The 21,940-nt window shown below is 39.3% G+C and overlaps 1 protein-coding gene across 1 annotated transcript in view; it reads right to left on the bottom strand.

Moving 5' to 3' along the window:
- GASK1B (golgi associated kinase 1B) overlaps positions 1-20,737 on the bottom strand; it is a 45,444-nt gene extending 24,707 nt beyond the window's left edge. The window contains exons 1-2 of the mRNA XM_080797079.1: positions 19,600-20,737; positions 4,366-4,580 (exon numbers count right to left, since the gene is read on the bottom strand). Of these exons, the coding sequence (XP_080653205.1) occupies positions 4,366-4,580; positions 19,600-20,497 (1,113 nt within the window). The 5' untranslated portion in view covers positions 20,498-20,737. The remainder of the gene's footprint in view (positions 1-4,365; positions 4,581-19,599) is intronic.
- Positions 20,738-21,940: the final 1,203 nt, after the last annotated feature.

Raw genomic sequence — 21,940 nt, 5'->3', positions numbered from 1 at the left:
CTTAGAAACTCAGATTCTCTCTAGAATATTATTCTTTGGCATCCTAACGGAGGTGAATTTTTGTCTCTGCAGTTCATACCCCCACGCTTCAAGAATAAAAGGTTACTTGTGCTTCTATCACATTTACAGACCCAGTAAAATGGCATAGCTTTTATGAATGTAGATTTGTTAATTGGGTAAAACAAAAAGAATGTTGTGTACAGAAAATTAACAACTGGGTTCTGTATTCTCTTGCCTTGTTGTAGCATCATAGAACAAGTGATTTTAGTTTACTTCAGGAAGAACTTTTCTAAAATTGTTAACAAACTCTACTCAATGCATTCCCAACACATCCCCAATCACCATTTAAATAAGGCATATATTTGACTTTAAAGTAAACATCTCAGTGTAATTGATGAGGATTATTATATAAAAGATAACTACTATAGTACTCATGAAAAATGGCCTACATATGTTCATTTATTCATTTATTTGTTCAGCAAACAAGTTAACAAACACCTCTCTATAAAAATTGAATGATGCTAAATACAGAAAGTAAAAAGGTCAACTAAGATATCACCTTATAAAAAATGTAAAATTTCTCTAAAGTAGTATCTACTATGAGCAAAGTCAAATGAAAAACAACAAAGTAAAAAAATTATTTGAGATATATAGAATTGATAATAATTTTCATGATATACAAAATGTTTTTTATAAATAAGGAAAAGCTATGGAATGCAATAAAAATGGAAATTATATGAACAGGCAACTCACAAAAAATGAACTATAAATAATGCATATTTGAAAATATGATATCCTCAATCTCACTCATAATGAAAAAACTGGAAATAAAAGCAAGATCTTACTACCCTCCATAAAATCAGTAAAAATATTAATCAGTTTTCCACTTCCCAAGGTTGTCAAGAAAGAAGAAAACACTTGCTCTTCTATCTTACTGATAAAATTATAAAATGCTGCAGCATCTAGAGGAAATCAGTCTTTTGTTTGTTGCACTGTGGGAAGCAAGTAAATGTTGGATGAATGAAAGAATGTAAGTCTATTCTCTCAGATGCCATCCTCATATATATAATTTGATATACTTTGGTAGATACCAACCAAATTAACTCTTAACAGTCGAATTAACTTCTGACTTTTAGATCAATGCTTTAGGCAGAGCCAAAATTGGGAACTCCTACTGGTGTCATAACTTAGGTTCCAGTAAAGTCTTGCAGAGATCACATCTCCATGGATTATTAAGAATATATATGAAAGACACCTTCACAAGCTCCTATGGGCAGAAGGGACAAGGGAGTGGATTACAAATAGAACTAACTGATCTACCAATAGAATCCGTTCCTGCAGAGTTAGCAGCAGCCTGATGCCCAGTATCTCAATCCAAAGGTGATCTTGGCTTATATAGTTTGAGTGGACTGGAGGAATTCATCCTGTTAGGAAATGACAAAGCCTGAACTAAGATACAAGCACAAGCCATACCTAAAAGAAGGTGAATTGGGGAGATATTTCAAGGACTTGATTACTGTATGGATGTGAGGGTAAGTATCACGAGGCATATAAATGACTCCCAAATTTTTGACTTGAGAAATTGGAAGATGATGGCACCATTGCCCTATAAAATGAATAGGAGGAAGCTTTGCTTATAAGTTTGTCTCTTAAGCCAGAATTCCTCAGTTGGACTCCAGATTCTATTGGATACCAGCTCTGTGACTCTAGCCAAATTAATTAATTTCTCCTTGCCTTGATTTCCTCATTTCTAAAATATGAATAATAATAAGATCTAATTCATGGGATTGTTACGAGGATAAATAAGTTAGTATCTTAGTGCTCAGTACAGAGAGAGTGCTTAGAACTGTGCCAAACACATAGCAAGTGTCACATAATTGTTAGAATATTAACAGTATTAGTTTAACTTCTTAAAAATATTTGTCTTCTTTGAAAACTTATAATAGTGATGTGTCTACATTCATCCTCAAGACGACAGACAATGGGCACAATGACAAAAGCTGCTGATGCTCTCAGGAGACTGTGGGTCAGTTTGAATTCATTCTTGCTCAGTCAAGGCAATGAACACAAAGGTTACAATGTGAACACACCTCTTGTGAAAAAAGGCTCTCTTCGTCTGTTTTCTATCGTATCTCTTATAGGCCGGGAGCATCACAACTCCCCCAAATGACTCTCCTTCAGATAAATGGTATATTTAGGATGCCTTAAATATCCTATGAACATTGCCATCCCCATGTCCTTCCTTGTATTTGTGCCTATCCTTTTTATCATTTATAGCCTGCAATCTTACTCAAACTCTCCCTCCTTTACTATTTTATGGCAAAGCACTCTGTCTCTTTTTTAACCTCATATCAGGAAGAAATTTTATATTATCCCATCCAGCCCTTCTTTCATGGATCTATTTTTGTTTCATACTATACTTTCCTATGTAATTTTTTAAAAATTCAAATGTGGGATAGGGAGAGGGGATAACTGTCTTTATTATTTTGCTACCTCTGTGTCAGTTTTCTTCAGTGTAATGCACAGTAGGTGTTGCATAAACACATCATCATTTGTTGAATGATAGTTGTAGTTTTCCTCAATAGAAAGGAGAATAACAAAGAAGGTAGGTGGAGATTTAGTTGAAGTTTCCATAATTAAAACAAACGTCACTAGAGACAACTTCTGAAAGGGTTTTCCCTCTATTCAGTCTAGGTTAGCTCTTATGTTCCTCAACTACAAACCTCAAGGTCATTCCTTTCTTATAGACTTCACTGCCACATTCATGACTTTCCTATCCCTCCTGCCTCTAGTCACCACTTTCAGGAACTTCAACCTCTCTACTAACCACTTCCCTAAACACCTGGCCTCATAGTAAGTACCTTTACCTACTTAGCCCTCATTTTTCATTTTATTGCTCATACATTTTATCACACCAACCCCCTTTATTAACCTAAGGATACCTTGGTAGTTGCCATACAATAATGGTCAAAAATATGGAATCTAGTGTCAGCCAAAACTGCCGAAATCGCTATTTGGGAACTCACCAGCTCTGTAATACTGAACAAGTTAGGTAACTCTTTAGAAACAATTCTCCATGGCATTTCTGCACATCTTAGATCAGGTTTTACTTTGCACTGTCTCTTCAAGGATGTTATTATAGCAAACAGCCTTGGAAAATACAAAGATTGTTTCCCACTAATGTGGAAGTCAGATTTTATTTATCACCTGACTAAGATAATAAAGATAATGTCTCCTTCTGGGGCAATGTTGGACAGGTTTTCTAGCAACCTCTTATAAGATTGGGGGTTTCCTAAGCTTAGAGTTCCTCTGTAGTGACAAACCCCTACATGCAGCATTCACCAGGCTACTTTGTATCATCCCAATGGGACTCTAGGGGCAAAGGAACATGAAGCTTGTTCCATTTGCTATACCATGAGAATGAAGTCATCTGTCTGTCTCTGTCCTCTGCTACCATCTATGAACACGTGGCTGGCTAATCTGTTAGCTTGTGAGAAAGATAAGATCTCAGACTTTCCACAGTTCTTGATAAAAACCTCTTTACTCTTCAGTTTCCCTTTTACCAACCCATAAAATGGAAAGAAGATGCCTATCTCAGAGTTAACATGTTAATTAAATGGAAAAAATGAGATAATATATATACAATGCTTTAGACCAGTCTGAACCTCATAGCTGGACTCCGCAACAGTTTTCGGTGACTTCTGACTGCCTGCTTGTCAAATGCCCTGCTCTCCAACTCAGTTCTCATTGGTGGTTTTGCAATGCTGACACCATAAATCATCCTCTTCTTGAAAGTTCCTAATCCCTTGAAAGTCTGTGACTCTGGTTTCCTTCTTACATTTTTACCTCTCTCTAGTTCCTTCCCAAAATGTCACACTCACACACACACACACACACACAGAGGAATTAACAAAAGGAGAATGTTTTGCAAATGTCTTAAGACAGTCCTAAATTCTACAAAATATTAATTAGCGACACAACAACAGCAGCCAACAGGTTTTTCTAAAATGGAGGAAAGGAAAAGCAGTGATCAGAATGAGGGGATGAAGAGAGTCACAAGATCTTTATCAAAAGGGGACAAGAGTTATAAGACATCTGTGATATTCCATGTCACTGATTTATGCAGATGGTCAATATTTATCATTCTATTATTCTCCAATGTCCAATCTTAATGAAATATTTGCAAAAAAAATTACTAGAAAGGAAACAAGAGAAATGGTGGCTGTAAGCTATATAACCAAGTGTCACTATAGAACTTGAACTTTGGCTTCATGAAAATTCAAGGTATAGAAAATCCCTTAGCGTTAGCCTTACATATCTCAGTGTCAGCCTTAGATCACCCCTTACTTGATCTGATAAGCTTACCTGTAACAAAAAATCGAAGAGTGCCAGCTTGGACCACTCGTGGTGATGTATTTCAGTACAACCCCATTCAGGCTTAGGTATTCGGCCATTCTGCCAACACTTCTGTTTCAACAACTGTTGGTAAGTTCCCCAGGTGAGCTTAACAGAAGAGTGGGTCTCATTACTTGTTGGAGATAAAGATGAGTCCCAGAGAATGAGAGGACATGGTCGGCCATCTATAGAATCCAAACAAACAAACAAACAAATTCACTTTAGCATGTTCAGCATGACTCAGTGTGAGATTTTTAGACAGTCACTCACAGCTTCACCCTCTCACCTCCCAAATGCAAGAGTTTGATTAGATGATATTTCAAGGTCCCTGTAAGACAATGAAAGGAAAGATTTTTGAGACAAGATGTTTTATTGATGTGGCACAGGAATAAGCCACTAATTACCAATGACAACGTCCTCTGGTTAATGTGGTTTTATTCCACTTCTAAAAGCAACCACCATGAAAAGGGAAAGAACCCAGGTGTTTATAATCGTCTATTCAATGTCTGAGTGGAGCTGCTCTCTATATGTAATAACAACTGTCTGATTTTCTGGGGCCACAGAAAAAGAATTTTTGGAAGTCACAAATTTAAAAGTGAAATTGCATGGCTCACACCAGCCACCACCACAATTTCCAAAGAAATAAAGAAGAAGCAAGATGGAAACTTTTTTTCTCTTCTGGTGGAAACAGTAGTGCTCTTGGGAATGGATCATTTATTCACACATAACCTCACAAAGTGCATTTAAGCAAATGCATTTCTTCAACTGCATGCACACAGACAATATGTAAAAAAAACAAAACAAAAAAAAAAACTGTCATTCTAATTGTTTTTGTCTCACTCTTGAGAGTTTAGAAATGCCACTGCTAGACTGTACCAAGAACAATGAGCCCAAGTAAAGTTATAAACAGAGAAGATCACAAAGGTCCATTAAATGATACTTCAAGCTTAAAACAAATGACATCACTTTCCAGCCCCCATTTCTGCCAAATAAAGTCACTGACAGATGACGTTAAGCAGCTTTGTTTCTAAGTTAAAAATCAGAATGATGCTCTTGGGGGGGAGAAAAAGTCACAAAGATCTGGAAAAGCCCACTTAATTCATTCTTAACAGGCCTGGACAACAGAAGCCTCTGAAATTATGACTGGAATGTCTAAGACACATCACAGGAATTTTTAAAAGTCCTTTTAAATAACCTGAGAGGCTCTTGATCTATGACTGTATTCCTTTGTTAAAGACATTTATTTTACCATCTTGCTTGTTTGCCTTTTGTAGAGTTCTTATCTCTGTCTGGTCTTTACTACAGGAAACTGCCGTCTTCTCTAACCTCTTTTGAATTTGCTGTTACAGTGACCTCAATAACTTTGGTAGCGTTCACTTGATTGTTCAGATCACGTGCATTCCAGTTTTATTTAAAAAAAAAAATCTTCTTCCTTTTAGCCTTGGAATTTCAGCCTAGGACTTCTATGCAAGAAGTCCTTTAGATTTGGGGAAGTATGCCACAGTCACTGACACAAAATTAAGAAAAAAAAATAAAGAAAGAATATAGATCTAAACTAAAGAACTTCATTTTTAACACCATCTCCCCTTTTCTTTCCTTTGACTTTCCTAAACAGCTTTGGGGCTGCTCAAAACTAATTGTTTTCTTAGGTAGAAGATAAATATAATTTTAAATGAATAGACTCCAAATACAACGTCAATTTAACAAATAATAGTAATAGTAAAGCCCAGGTAAAAGCAGTCCATCATGAGTGGGAGACAGGTAGAGACCAATGTCTCTACCAAATATCAGTCCAAATATGAGTGGAAGAAAAAACATCACTTGCAAAGACATGTGTACTTCAGACTTTGAAAAATAAACACCAAGGAGTCCTACCCATCAATGTCTCTGGACTAAAGTTATACACAGACAGCACTTTAGATTCTCAGGGCTACGAAGTATTCAAAGGGAGTTGAAACCTAATCCTGAACCTCAACAACACACATCAATACAGGAGACAGACAGGCGGGCCATTTCCTCAGCAATTCACATGAGGCCCACAGAGAAATAGGGAAATGATTTACATAAACAATTGAAACAGTTAACCTTCTGGACTGTTTTTCTTTCCTTTAAGACATTTGTTTCTTATTTTTAAAGCAATTAAAAACAAATCTACTCATTTCAGGAAATGTGGAAAAACATTAACATGTAAAACTAAGAAAACAAAAATCACCTATAAGCCCCGGATAGGAGCTTAGTAATTGGTTCTGTGATTTCTATACTCACTTCTGGTATTTTCCCATCCTTTTCTTTCTCACCTCAAAATGTACACTGGTTTTAGAAACTTAAGAAGTAGAGCTTCTGGTGAGAGCTTAGGCTCTGGAATCCAACAGATCTTTTGAATTCTGGTCACCTCACTTCTTAGCTTTGTAACATTAGAAAAGTTAAGCAATCTCTCTAAGCCTTGCTTTCATCCTCTGTAAAATGGGGGTGAGAATGTACCTTCCCAAATTGGCTTTTAGGATTAAATGAGCTCTTTCATTTGAAGTCCTCAACCTGATGCCTAACATATATGCACATCCCAGAAATTTCTGCTATAACTATTACTACATAGAGACATGATGCAATGACACAATTCATCAGTCTTTGACTGCCTTCATTTGTATGTGGAGAATCTACTATGTGCCAATTATAGTTCTAGGAACTGAACCTAAATCAATCAATCAATAAATGCCAATTTCTATTTATTTTCCTGGCATTTACACTTCAACTAGGGGAAGAGGCAAAAATTATGTGAGGAAAGTAAACTATGTGGGACTGCCTTGTATTATACAGTTTGTCATGACTGCTTTACTAAATATTTTACCACAAACATTTCTCTTACAATTAAATATTTTTAAATGGCATCAGTTCAACTGTCATATAATAACCTAGCCTAGTGGTCAGCACACCCTGTCAAAGGTAGGTAGTAAACATCTTAGGTTTTGAAGGCTGCCTTGTCTCCACCACAACTATTGACCCAGAAAATGCTTAACTCTGCTGTGGCATGAAAGCAGTCAAAAACTATATCAACAGATGGATGTGACTGTTCCAATAAAACTTTATTATAGGCATGAAATTTGCATTTCATATCATTTTCAAGTGTCATTAGAAATGTTGTTGTTCTTTTGATTTTTTCAATGATTTCTAATTGGAGAAAGCATCTGTAGCTCACAAGCCACTCAGAAAGAGGGAAGGGGCCATCTTTGGCCCACAGACTGATGTGTGTCGGCCCCTGATCTAGTTTTTAAGGACACTGAATTTTGGGATGCCTGGGTGGCTCAGTGGGTTAAGCCTCTGCCTTCAGCTCAGGTCATAATCTCAAGATCTCTGCTCAGCAGGGAGCCTGCTTCCCCCACCCCACCACTTCTCTCTCTCTGCCTGCTTCTCTGCCTACTTGTGAGCTCTCTCTGTCCCTGAATAAATAAAAATCTTTAAAAAAAAAAAAAAAGGATACTGAATTTCATTTGCCATTTCTCTATTTCAGCACATCGAATTTTCTGAATGATACATTTTCTATACTATTATTTAAAAAGTTGTTCCCAGACTGCCAAAGGGAGCTTTCAGCTGCTAGGAGTAATCGGTTTTCAGTTAATATTCTGGGGTTTTCTCCACATCCATCCATGTCCCCTCAGCAAAATATTTTGAATGCTGACTATAACATAAAGATATTCCATCCTGCCCTGCTGGAAATCTGTGCACCTCAGGCAAGGGAGATTTCCAGAAAGCAGGGCAAGTAGTAATTCTCAGGCTGAGCGTGGGTGGGGTGGGTCTTTTGCACACACTGCTCTCCTTCTTGCATCTCAGTGCATATGGCTGGCCCTCCAGATGATTGTGATAGTCAGAATGGCTCCAGATCTCAGAGCCATGAGTATGAGTGTGAAAAGAATTCCACTTTTTATAAAATATGACTGTTAGAAGAATTAAGTGAACTTTGATAGATCTGAAGGGATGACGGAAAAATAGCCTCTGAAAACAGGAAACTGGTTAAAGCAACTTACCCTGAAGTGTTTCAGAGATGAGGAGCATTCATCTCTTCACATTCAGGTTTGTCAAAATGATGCAGTGCTTCACTCTCTAGAGAAATCTTAAGAGTGAAGAGATAAAATTCTAACTGTCAGAGTGGTGAGAAAGCAGGTTTTAAAAGATATGTGGGTGTTCGTGTGAATTAAAGGTTATACAGCTGCTTTAAAAAATGAGACTTGCCAGCATAACTTGTTTTTTTCCCCAAAATTTGAATATTTCCTCTGATTTTTGATGTTCTCCCAAGTCATTCTCTATCCAAAAGCACAAAGAAGACATCCTTTTGAGAAGATGAACGTGAAAATTCACTAAGAATGAGTCCTATACGCTATCTCCTTTGTCTGGAATTTTTAAATACCCTTCACTTTGAACACTGGCTACCTGGTTTTGTTGAACTGCAGGTGAACGCTAAGCATACTGGCTGGAGTTATGAGTGTCTGTCTGCATTTGTCACATAACTAAAATAAGTAAAGACGTTCTGGAGTTCTAAAATCAAAGGTCCTTTCTATCATATGGGCCAAGTTCCAAGACTGTTTCAAGACTCCTTGTGAACAAGACAAAAAGGGAAGTGGCAGCTCAGCTCAGAGCCCTTCATTAAAAACAACTCTCCAAAATCTATTCAAGAAAACAAAGGCCAATCAAAATTTTAGACTCATCTTTGTTATAGGAAATGAATTCTGCCGGGTTCCACAACAACTATCAACAGTGCATTGGAGGGAAACCTTAATGCCTTGGATCTCTAATTGCTAAAGGCAATTATTGGTGTTGCTGTAACTCCAATGATAGTGTAGCAGGTGTCTAGCTGTTAATGATCCCTTAAGTACTGTCTGTTCTATTTTTCTAGAGTGCCTTTCCCAGTAGGGTTTTGGCAATTAAAAGTATTAGACTGAAGTGAAAAAGCAGGTAAGATCTCTTGGCTTAGAGCTGGTAAATGTGAACAAGTCAGAGAATGTGAGAGAAGATTCCGGGACAGCTCTGAGGGAGAAGACAATTTGAAGTAGTTGATGAAATTTTAATTCCGCTCAGGGTTTTAGATATTGTTAATTTACTTATTCAAACAAATTTTTACAATTGTCCTCAAGTGGACCTATTAGTGCCTGGGTTTTGGAAGGAAAGAATTCAGTGAGACACAGCAAACATAGAAGCCTTACAAGATCCCCATCCCTGGTAAGCCCCGGCCTCAGAAACAGAGAAGTTGCACACCTAATGATGATCAGACAAAAATATCTGCCAGTTGAACAAGTGTTTGAAGGGAACAAGTGAAGGACTAACATAAAGATTGAGCTGTCAGTGCAAAGTCAAGAAACAGAGGAATACTGTGCCCTAGAATAGCTATGTGCTGAAATGTCACAGTTAATAAGGAAAAGGAACTTCGCTAAAAAAGAGCTAAGAATATGCAGTGTGGTAGAAAAAGAAATCACAAATGATGATTCTATTCCTGACTGATCACTCATCTCCACAGAACATGAGTCAAGTCCCTCAGCCACCTTGATTAAAGCACTGAGTTCCCCAAGGTATGAGAAGAGTACCTTCCAAATCTATCCCAGGGTTGTGTGAGAATCCAGTGAAATACTGAAAATATAGCCCTGTCAAATACTTAAAAGAACCAAACTTAGGTTTTTATGATTTTAAAAAAAGGGGAGGCAGAAGAGAAGCGGAATTCTATAGATTTCATATGTATAGGTTCTCTATAGCCAACCAAGTTCTATCTCAGAATAGATTTCTGGTTAATTGGAATTACATTTCTTCAAACAACAAAGAAAACATTTATTTACTTACATAACTGTTTTCCAGTTTATAACTTGTTTTCTCTAGATTGGACTGAGTTAAAATAATTCCCATATCTCTTTAAGAGTTAGCTAAGTGTGAAGCTGAGGAAACAGGAAAAGAGAATGTCCTATGACTTCTGCCATCACAAACTACTTAACAATCTAAATCATCAGTTCTACTTTAAAAACACAGTGTTCTTCTCTTTTCTGAACCTTTGACTAATGGACAGGAACTTCTGCTTTCTAGGTCTGCCCTGGACTTCTGCTATATATATATATATATATATATATATATATATATATATATGAAATTTCCCAGAAAATTCCTGTCTCAATATTCCATTTAGAAAAACAGAAATCAAATGTGACTTCTGAGAGTGTCACATCTGTGTCACATATGTGATGATGTGGTCACTGTGCCAGGCTCCAAAAAACAGTCATATTTTGTGAACAATGTCCTGGTCACATTAGGGTAACCCAGTCCTGGGCCATTTGATTTTTATTAATGTAGATAAAGGAGCCATGAATTCTTGCCCAGGGTGACCTTCCTACAATGCAAAACTCATTATATCACTCCTCTTCTTCAAACCCTTCAATGATTCCCCATTATCTGCAAGATAAAGTCCATGTCCTTACATGACATCAAACCCAGCCACTCTGGAGTACCACAGTTTTATCTTACTTCACCCCCCCCAAAAATCCTCCCAAACCCTATCTCCTTCAGAGCTCTGAGATTTCCTAAGCACCTCTGTCTTCACAAGTTTTTCACACATCTATTCTCTCTACCCTTCTGACACCCACCCCATCTCTCACTCCACCCACAGTGATTTTAGATCCAGTTCTGACACTAGCTCTTCCAGAAGTTTTTACAATGCCCCACCCACCCCCCTACGCACACATTCTAAGCTAAATTTTCCTTCTCTATGCCTGCAAGATCTCCTCAAAATATCTCCATTGAGGTCTTTATCATACCCTTTTTATATGGTGCAGTTGCTCAGCTGTCTTCTACCCTCCAAGCTGAGCATTCTATGAGAACAGGGACTATTTCATAATTACCTTTGGACCTCCAACTCTTGACATGATATCTGCACCAAAGCAAGCACTCAAAAATATTGGAGAATGGGGACACCTGGGTGGCTCAGTTGGCTAAGCGTCTGCATTTAGCTCCAGTCATATCCCAGGGTCCTGGGATCAAGCCCCGTGTCTGGCTCTCGGCTCAGCAGGGTGCCTGCTTCTCCCTCTTCCTCTGCCACTTCCCCTGCTTATGCTCTCTCTCACTCTGTGTGTGTGTGTGTGTGTGTGTGTGTGTGTCAAATAAATAAATTTTTTAAAAATGTTGGAGAATGAATGAATGAATTTTTCAGAATCCCTCAATTTTCATCTATAGCCCTGAAGTTCCAAGGAATGGTCAATGGGCTCAGAATCAAAGTTTGGTTAATGGGACATCCACTCACAGTAAGCTGTGACTGAAGTGCCCTCACTCCCAATTGAGTTAAGAAAGATCAGAGAGAAACTTGACAAAGGCGAGGATATGCAGAGGCTTCCATGACTTGGTTCTATCTAGTTTGTGCTCAACAGTCCACTCCCAGGTCTCCATAACCCTGTGAGTCACTGGAATAATGAAAATGAGGGTGGTGGAAACCTGTCTCTCTCCTCTGGACCCCAGATCACTGTCTTGAGAAGGGGAATAGTGAGAGAGAGCATGAGCAGGGGGAGGGGCATAGGGAGAGGGAGAAACAGACTCCCCACAGAGCAGGGACCCTGATGCGGGGCTTGATCCCAGGACCCCAGAATCATGACCTGAGATGAAGGCAGATGCTTAACCCACTGAGCCACCCAAGTGCTAATATGAAAAAAATATTTTTTTTCATATCAACTCACTTAATTTTCACAACTTCATGAGGTAAGTACTGTTACCATCATTATTTTTATTGTCATCATCCCCAATATACTAATGAAGAAATAAGGTGCACAGAAATTAAGTTAATTTATCCCAGGTCACATAGTCACTTGATTCACAAGTGACAGTATCAGGATTCAAACTCAGTTAGTCTGGATTGTCAGTTGCATGAACTGAATTGTGTTCCCCCAAATTTTATATGTGAAAGCCCTCGATACGTCAGAATGTAATAGTATTTGGAGACAGGGCCTTTAAAGAGGTAGTTAAGTTAAAATGAGGCCATTATGGAGGGCCCTAATGTCTGGTGTTGCTGTAAAAAGAGATTGAAACACAGAGAGACACAGGAGAGGGCACTCACAGAGGAAAGGCCATGTGAGGGCAAAGAGAGAAGGTAGCCATCAGCAAGCCAAGGAGAGAGGTCTCAGAAAAAAGCAAACATGTGGACACCTTGATCTTAGATTTCCAGCCTCCAAGACTATGTGATTTAAGCCACTCCGCCTATGGTTTTGTGATGGCAGCCCTAGAAAACTAATATGACAGTCCATGCCCTTAATGACAAATCTATTTGAATTGGCTTCAATCGGCTTTGAAGCAGCTTCTTCTCCATGTTTAGAACAGTGCCTCACACACACAGAAAGAAAATGTTATCAACTACAATGGGATATGACTGCAATATTCACCCATTCAATGAAATTGGAGTGAGGCTGTCTAGTCCCTCTGCACCTTCGTGGTCCTTAGACCGATCCAGAAACAATAACAGATTCAGTCCTAATGGAAAGATCATAACTTTGAGCTCAGGAAGGTTCTAAGTAGATCCTGGCATCGGTGGTGGATGAAGATTCCCTTCGGGCCACCCAACTGCCGCACAGCCCACTGGTGTCAGCTCTAAAAAGGCAGAGATTCTTGACTTTTGTGTTCACTGGTGTAGCCCCCAATGACCAGAAGAGCAGCTGGCACAGAGCAGGTGCTCAATAATATGTTTCCTAAAAGAAGAAAAGATGACTATGATACTGGAGAAGGGAGCAGATTGCACAGAACTGAGAAGCACATGCATCCTTCACGCCATGGTAACTATTCATTGTCCTTTCTATCTGGGCCATGTGTGGGATCAAGGGACAAGCCGCAGAAGCATGGTAGAGAAGGTTACTGGGTCCCCTCACTTGTCTAGGCAAGTATGTAGTAAACAAACAAGAGGATCCTGGAACACAGTGCCACCCTGAGCGGATGCTCAGCAAACTTTTGTTCACCAATGAATGAAAAGTATTAAGGTGACCAGCTCAATTTGATTGCTAATGAAATACTCTTAGGACTTTTCTGGTAACACAATGTGCTTTCAATCCAGATTTTAACAATGAAACGTGATTCCTACACTCCCAAAGAAATCTTTGAAGAAAGTTTGTACAAATGTCCAAGGCTTTAGGATTTTGAGTCAGTGTATCTCCAGGTTGTGGAGGCATCTGGATTATTCTCATAACTCACTGCAAAAGGTTTCTGTCCTTACCTGAGAGCCTGAAACAACATGAAATTGGCAGGTGCCATCTCCCAGCTCTGGCTACTGCCCCATTACCCAGCAAATGCGGTGCTACCCACATGGCCTCAAAAAGAGAGTGGAAAATACACATTGGATTGCTCCTACTTTATAATAAGATGAGGCAATGCAAGTTGGAAAACAGTAAGCAACCTGGGATCTACAATGAATTTAAATGGAAGTGGATGGGGTGCCCGCAGTTTGTCACGGAAGCAGCCTTGACATACAGAATTCCTGGAACTAGGCTACCTTAATTCGGTATGACAGCTCTATGGCAATAAAGCAGCATCTTAAAAATAAAGCATACATAATGCATCCTCCATACTGGGCATGAAAAATAGTACAATGCTTAAATGCTACCAAAATGGTGTCCCTTGGGATTCATTCACATTACTGTGCAGACTTTGAGGGAAGCTTTGGCAAAGCTGCTCAAGCGAAGATCACAGAGGGGTGCTGGGTTTTCTTATGCTCTTGACTTTCATGTGGATGTAGTCTGCTTTTCTAATCTTAGGTAAACAGTTTAAAATAGTTTGTTAAAAAAATTAAATGTATCAGCACCATAGAGTATCTGGTGACCCTTGAAACGATTGATGACTTTTGCAAGTATAGTTTGGCAGAAAACATGCCAATATGTTCAGTCATGTTTGCATAATCATTTATGGTAAAACAAGAAAATCTGGCAAGCATTGGCTTGCATTAAAAAAAAAAAAAAATGAAAACCTTGCAGAAGTATGCAGAGTGGTATGTCATACTTCCTTTTGACAAAATAACACCAATGTTAAGTTGCTGAATTGAAAACAGAAATTGAGTAGAAACAGTAGTGATAAATCAGAAATAACCATGCTAAAATTTGCCCATTTTTGCCACTATCCCATAACTATACCAAGTTATAACTTAGAGGTGATGTGGGTTAAGAGAATCAACTTAAGGAGGTTTTAGATATCAGACAGAATGGTTACAAATTTCAGTTTCATTGCTCACTAGCTATGTGTCCTTGGGCAAATTTTGTAATCTTTCTGAATCTCAGTATTCTCATATTTAAAGTATGATAGTATCTTCTCTACAGAATGATAAAGTGATGCATGGACATATAATACCAAAAGTGTTGCAGGAACTGGGTGATGTATAACAGTAGATTAATTACAAATTCACAGTTGAAGAAGATATCATTGTTGCAGAAATTGATTTTTTTAAAAAGCCCTTTGATGCTGTATTTCCATTCAACTTTGCATTTCCCACATAGATACGGACAAGAGGAGACTCTGTTCAGTGATAATTGCTAGATTTTATAGCATGGTACACCACTGGTACTCCCTATCTAATTACAACCTTGCCTTTCCCTAAGGACACCATTCTCATTTTCTGGGTTATCTTTGGAGTCGCACCTGTCAGAACATGGTCCTGTATACAGCACCAGGTCAGTGAGTCCACGAATTTCACATACATACTTTTTGTATTCAAAGAGGATCAGATACAATTTATCAAGTTATACAACCAAAAACCTATCCTAAGCTAAGCTGAGCTAGTGGGTCTTTGCTGATAGGATCACCCACAACAGTTTTATTAATTAAAAAAAAAAAAAAAAAAAGAAACCTGAAGACGAGCTTTATTTGAGACTTCAGACTGAATCAACAGAAAGATTCACCTGAGAGGCTGGGGGCAGGGTAGACCATTTAATCATAACATTGGACTTTCTCGTTAAAAAAATTTTCTACTGCAAAGGTTTCTTAAAAAGATTTACTGAGATAAGCCAAATATTTGTATTTGATTCATAATATAGACTAGTTACGTTCTTGGTACTGGGCATGAATTTATTTTCACAAACATTAATCAGAAGTCAGAGAACAGAAACAACACTTAGGGCAGGATTACTTACAGGATTTTCTGGCCACTCACTCTCCCATATATTAAAAAATTTATTCTTAGACCAAGCCAGATCATCAGAGGAAATACATACCTAAAATAATCCAACAGTTCCTCCTACAGAAAACTTATTATCAAATTACATTACAGTGTAAGACCAGCAGACCACATTGATGGTCCTCACAAGAATAAGCTCTATAAACCTCATTATTTGCATAACACAGAGGTTGCCAAAGACATTTTTCATTACCTCTATAGTGAGCTCTTTATAAGATCCTTCAGAAGAAATCTCAGCATGACTTTAGGTCTAAAAATGGTCGTACTTGTCTCCTGAGTATTGGAAGTGGAAGCAAATACAGATTTACTGTTAAGAATCAGTAGAACACAGGGAGCCTCTGTGACTCAGTGGGCTAAGCCTCTGCTTTCAGCTCAGATCATGGTCTCAGGGTCCTGGAATCGACCCCACATTGGGCTCTTTGCTCAGTGGGGAACCTGCTTTCCCCCGCTTTCTGTCTGCCTCTCTGCCTACTTGTGATCTCTATCCATCAAATAAGTGAATAAAATCTAAAAAAAAAAAAAAAAAATCAGTAGAACAAGCCAAGAATGTATTCCTGCATTCATTCAAAAATATTTATTGAACACCTACTATGTGCCAGATTCTCCACTAGGATCTAGAAATGATAAACAAGACAGGAAATGTCTCTGCCTTCACAGACCTAGAGACTAGTGGGAATGAAAAGATTATTAAACAAGTAACTACAATACAAAGAGATGATATAAAATGAACCAGAGGGGCACCTGGGTAGCTCAGTGGGTTAAACCTCTGCCTTCAGCTCAGGTTGTGATTTCCAGGTCCTGGGATTGAGCCCCCCATCGGGCTTCCTGCTCAGTGGGGAGCCTGCTTCCGCCCCCACCCCCCTGCTTGCCTCTCCACCTAATTGTGATCTTTGTTTGTCAAATAAATAAATAAAATCTTAAAAAAAAAATGAACCAAAAATAGGTCCTGGGCAACTAGGTAAGATCTATCATCTCCTTAGGTAGATAGGGAGCCTGAAATAAATCTAAGCTTGGACTAAAAGAAGAATAAGAGGACGCTAGAGGAAAATACACACTTCTGTGGAAATCAGGAGAGGAAAGACATGTCAAGAAAAGTCTAGAAATAGGTGGATAGAGAGAGATACCAAGAACCTAAGACTGTCTATATATCTCCTACCATGACCAGCACTGATCTATTTATGCACTTTACACCAATATAATAGCCTACATGAGTAGAATTATATTGTGTAGAGTGTTCATAACTATATTTAAATCATGTCACAGATTCCTGAGGAAATTGGCTTGATTTTACGTCTCTAAATAACTACATAGCAGGTACCAAAGAAAAAAACAAAGAGAGATTTAGTATTGTTTGAGATATAATCTTAGGTAACTCATCACACTGAGAGTCATATTGATACAACTTTGTTTCTTTCCATCACTGCTTAGGTCCAAAATGAGAGAAGAATACCAAGATATATTGGGATTATAAAACCCGTCCTTCAAATTGAGTACAACTGCCCTCTTGATCCTGACAAATGCTGAATACTCAGGGGTGCCTGGGAGGCTCAGAGGGTTAAGCGACTGACTCTTGATTTCAGCTCAGGTCATGATTTCAGAGTTGTGGGATCAAGTCCTATGTCCAGCTCCATGCTCAGCAGGGAGTCTGCTTGAGATTCTCTCTCTCCCTCTCCCTCTGCCCCACATCCCACCTCTCTATCTCATTCGCTCTAAAACAAATAAATAAATATATATATATGTGTGTGTGTGTGTGTGTGTGTGTATAAAAAATATATCTTTTTTTAAAAAAATCCTGGATATTAAGAGCAAAGATATGTATATACAAGGAATCCTGATATTGAAAAGTTTAATTGAACAATCAAGAGACCAGTGTTCTAGACCTGGTTGTGTCATATAAAGACATGATATGTGAGGCTTGGAGGCCATGTAAGTCACTCAGTGAACTTGGTACCTCATGTGTGTAGTGTAGTAACATAAACAGACAACATTTTTTAAAGATCTACTGTGTGAAAATCACTCATTCCACTTGTTTTTCATGTATTAACTAACAATAACTTCATCAGGTAAGTACTATTGTCTTTTTACAGCTGAGGAAACTGAGGCATTCAGAGATACTGTAACATTTCTGGCTCACATGGTTGGTAAATTCAAACTCAGGCAGAACAGCTCCAAGTTCCTACCCACTACTTAATTCTCCCAACTTCTATCCAAGAGTATCCCAAGGAAGTACCATATTGGAGTACCATACCTCAGGATCTATTCAAGAATTCACCTTCTCTACCCAGGGGCCTTTATGACATTATAGTGAATGGCAGTATAGGGTAATAAGAGTGACCCTATGCTATGCCCTACTTTGCCAAGACAGACTTGATAGATTCCTGTTATCTCCATGCTCACCAATATCTTCTTTTACTCCAGGGTGTTCTGCTTTGGATGATAAGTTATACAGTCACCTAAGCCCAGTGGTTTAGAGCTTAAGTTCTGCTTAAGCAGAACCTACTTTATAGGTAGGTTCTACCTTATAGCTTAGTTGTGAGAAATATAGGGTCAAGGCATGTATCAACTACATTAATCAATTAGTATAATGCCTAGCAAATAGTGAGCACCCAAGAAAAATGAGTTTTAACCAACCTTTTATTAAATGTTTGGGAGGTTATCGCACATCTGCCTAATCATGGTGGACTATTTTGTGAACTTGAGACATCAAAACATACCTGTGAAACTGAAGAACTTAGACATGGACAAGGATAAGTAAGGAATGTCAAGTCTTTGTAAGTAAATCCCTGGTACTTCTAGAAGTACCCATTTTAAGACTAAATTATAACCCTAAATCCATTGAAAATACAGGTTAGTTCTTGGCCACTCCCAAGAATTTTAATCCATTCCATTCTGGACTCCATAAAATGCTAAATTTTATGATGACAAAAAATAAGAAAATATTCTTTGAGCTTATAATTCCCTTGTGGTCCTTTCTAGCCCGTTGGGCCAGTCTCAATTCATACCAGCAAATTCTGGGCTTATTCTGCTTTCAAACACAAACCACTGACCCACACTGTATTCAAAGCCTGGAACAGCCTCAAGAGTCAGAGAATATCCTTCATACAGTGTGAGCACAGCCACAGACCAGCCCCTTTGCCTGACACCCAAGTGACTAGCTATATAACCCAGAACCTGCCAAAATGTTTGTCATCTGACAGAGTCTTAGAAATCAAGCTCAATAAATTTTAGTCATGGGCTTGAAGAAACCATATACCTAGTTAGCATATACTGAACAGATTACCTAGTTTCATCTCATTTTCTTTGTAAAAATAAGGGAGTTAAATCAATTGTAAAAGAACCAAAGGGTCCGGTCACCAGGGTGACTCAGTTGGTCCAAGCAACTGCCTTCAGCTCAGGTCATGATCCCAGAGTCCCTGGATCCGGTCTGGCATCAGGCTCCAGTCTGCTTCCCCCTCTGACCCTCTCCCACTCTTGTGCTCTCTCTCTCTCTCTCTCTCATTCTCTCTCTCCCAAATAAATAAAATCTTAAAAAAAAAAAATCAAAGGGTCAAATCTAACATGGTCTGGCTCTGGGCCTTTTAAAAAGTTTCCATCTGCTGAAGAAAGATAACCCCCTCTCCCTTTTACTTTTAAAAACTCCTAAGGAATGAAATTCTACTTACTTCCATAGTAACCTCTCTAATAATATGCCTGACTGTCAGCAAGTTCTTTGCCTCCACCCGGCTTCCTCTTCTCATCATGCAAATTGCCACTGGCTTTAATTAGATTTAATAAGCCACTGGGAAGTGCAGTGAGGGAAAAGGAGAGCAAAGATTACACAGTGTGGGTTTACCCTTGCATGTTGAGTACAGCATTTCCCTGGAACGCTCATATCCTCCCAAAGTTGGGAAAATAAAGAACGCCAAACCTATGGAAAGACATGCTGCTGCTGTCCAAATGTGAGACGTGGGTGGAGAAAATCATTTCGAAAGAGAGACTGAGGGAAAAGAGGAAAATCAACCCAAATCCCCAACAGCTGCAAATCACGAAGCATGTGAAGCTGTTACCTTGGATGAACTCTGATTTCCTGCTCACAGACGGCAGGGTCCTGTTGAGCCCAAGGATCCTGTCCAGGTGGAAGGCAAACACCTCACTCATGTCCAAAGGCTGCTTGAGTAGTCCACAGGGGCTGGGGCCACAGCGGGGCACAGAGCCAGCAGAGCTCCCCTCCAGCACCAGCAAGTGCGCTCCACTTTTAGAGGACACGGGCTGAAGACCTGCCACTGCACCATCCGCCAACAGGCGCATTCGGAGGATGTCTTCTTTGCTCAGCCACGAGGGGGCGCTCTCGCTGTAGATCCTAATGTTGCTCTCCTGGGTCTTGGGCCCCTGAAAATCTGAGCCTCCAACTTGCACTCCGGAGCCCCGTATCAACCTCCAGGGTCGTTCCCCAACCTTGGCCACATTTCCTCCCTGGACGTACCCAGGCACTTCAGCATCAGCATCCTGTGGCTGAAGGGATGGTCCGACCAAAGTCTCCTGTCCCAAGGCTGGCGAGGCCACTGCGTACTTCTTCCTGCGCTTGGGTTTCACTGTGCCACGGATATTGGCAGGCTTGCTGCGCTTGGAGCGTAGGGTAATGTACACCACATTGAGCTGCAGCGTTGTCCCATTGCCCTGGGACTCTGGAGGGGCCAAGGTACCATCCAAGGGTATCTCAGGAAAGGGTGCTTCGGCGGTGTCGCGGCTCTGGTGCGGCCCCTTTTCTGCTGCCCTTCCTTGCTGGAGAGAGGCACGTCCCACCTGGCTCACCAAAAAGCCCAGGTAGATGGCACAGGCAGTGCCCAGCAGGAGGTTCCTCCGGGTCCTTGGGCGCCGGCCGCTCCAGAGTTTACGCACCCGCGGGACACACAGGGAGCAGATGAACCAGTTTATGAGTTGCCCTGGCTTGTCTGGACAGGTCATTTCTCTGCTGCATCCACATGTTGAACAGAGTTTAAAGTCTGCAGTTGGTTCCTGCTGACATGATGCATGGTTTCCTGAATTCAGCTGTCGCCTCCTCTTAGGTATAGAAGTGGTCTCCAGGGGTAGGGTAGAGGTGGAAGTAAAGGGCTGGTGATGAAGTTGGGAATGTTTCTGACTCTCGCGGCAACAAACCTTTTAAACTCCTATCAGCTTCCCCGAGGAGAAGTGTGGCTTGTTTCTGGGAATGAATGGAAACAGAGTTAACTGAGTCACAATCTAAAACTAGTTCAGTTCCTCTTCAACAGTAAAGAAAAAGAGTAACCCTTTCCTTTCATAAATACCACCACCACGATTTTTTTTTAATTACGTTTAAAAAGAGAAGCAGGACAATACAGAGTCGATATTCAGTTTAAACTAGTGAGAACAAACCATGAAAATCCAAGAATATTTTATAACTTGTAGCTAGAGTAGTTTAATTTGACTCTGAAAGAAAAGCATTAAAATCTGACAAACCCTTTTTGAAATTTAGAAATGATTCCAGACAAGAGATAGACAGTGTTTAAAAACAATCTATAGCCATCCCATTTTTATTTTTTAAAGTCTGCATTAATACTTGGGCAGAAGCACCAAGTATTAACATTCAAATTCAGAAACACATTCTCTTAATCTGATGGTACAACTTTTTCTTCACTGTAAGTTTCATCATCTCTACATAAAGAATGATCTCAATATAAAGCCAAATGTCCATATATCTCAGAAAAAGTTACATTTTTTCAGTCACACACACACAAACACAAAACACAAATCCAACTGCCTTTCATTCCTTTTCTTCCCACAAAAGTCAGCTGAAAGAAAATAAGGGGATCTCTAGCTTTCTCTCTCTCTATCTTTTTTTTTTTTTTTAACATTACTAAAAAGAAGAAGAACTCATAACCAACCTTACTTACACAGCTGGCCCCGTGCTTGGCTCCAGGAAGAATGTAATCCCTGACTGTAATGCAAAGAACTTTTAAAGGCTGAGGCATGTAAGTAGAACATATTTCATGGTCAAGAGTGTTCCACATTTCAAATATCTCAGCTCAGCTTTAAAAGCTCTCTTGAAAACTCCTGATTGCAAAGCAAAACGGTTACTTGTCAACTGGCTGTTGGCATCCCAGTTTTAAGACACGCAAGTTTTTTTTTTTAATAGTTTAAAAAATAAACTTCAATTTTAAGATCTGAAAAAAACAAAAGCCAAAGCCGTACAGAAGCAGTGTTCATTCAAATAATTTTCCACTTATTTTTAACCCCTGGGAGCCCTCTAGTGTCCTGTTTGGAAACAGACTCAGAAATTTCAGTCTCACGGTGTTAAAAAAGATTGAAAGTGTTTGCTAAGCAGCAGCAGGATAAATACCTTATAAAAGGAGGAATGCCATAACCCTGCTGTCCATCCCGGGTAGCGGG

Source organism: Martes martes (genome assembly GCF_963455335.1).
Source record: "Martes martes genome assembly, chromosome: 2".
NCBI lineage: Eukaryota > Metazoa > Chordata > Mammalia > Carnivora > Mustelidae > Martes > Martes martes.
The sequence above is the reverse complement of the archived record's forward strand: the minus strand, read 5'-3'. Positions and strand labels throughout refer to the sequence as shown.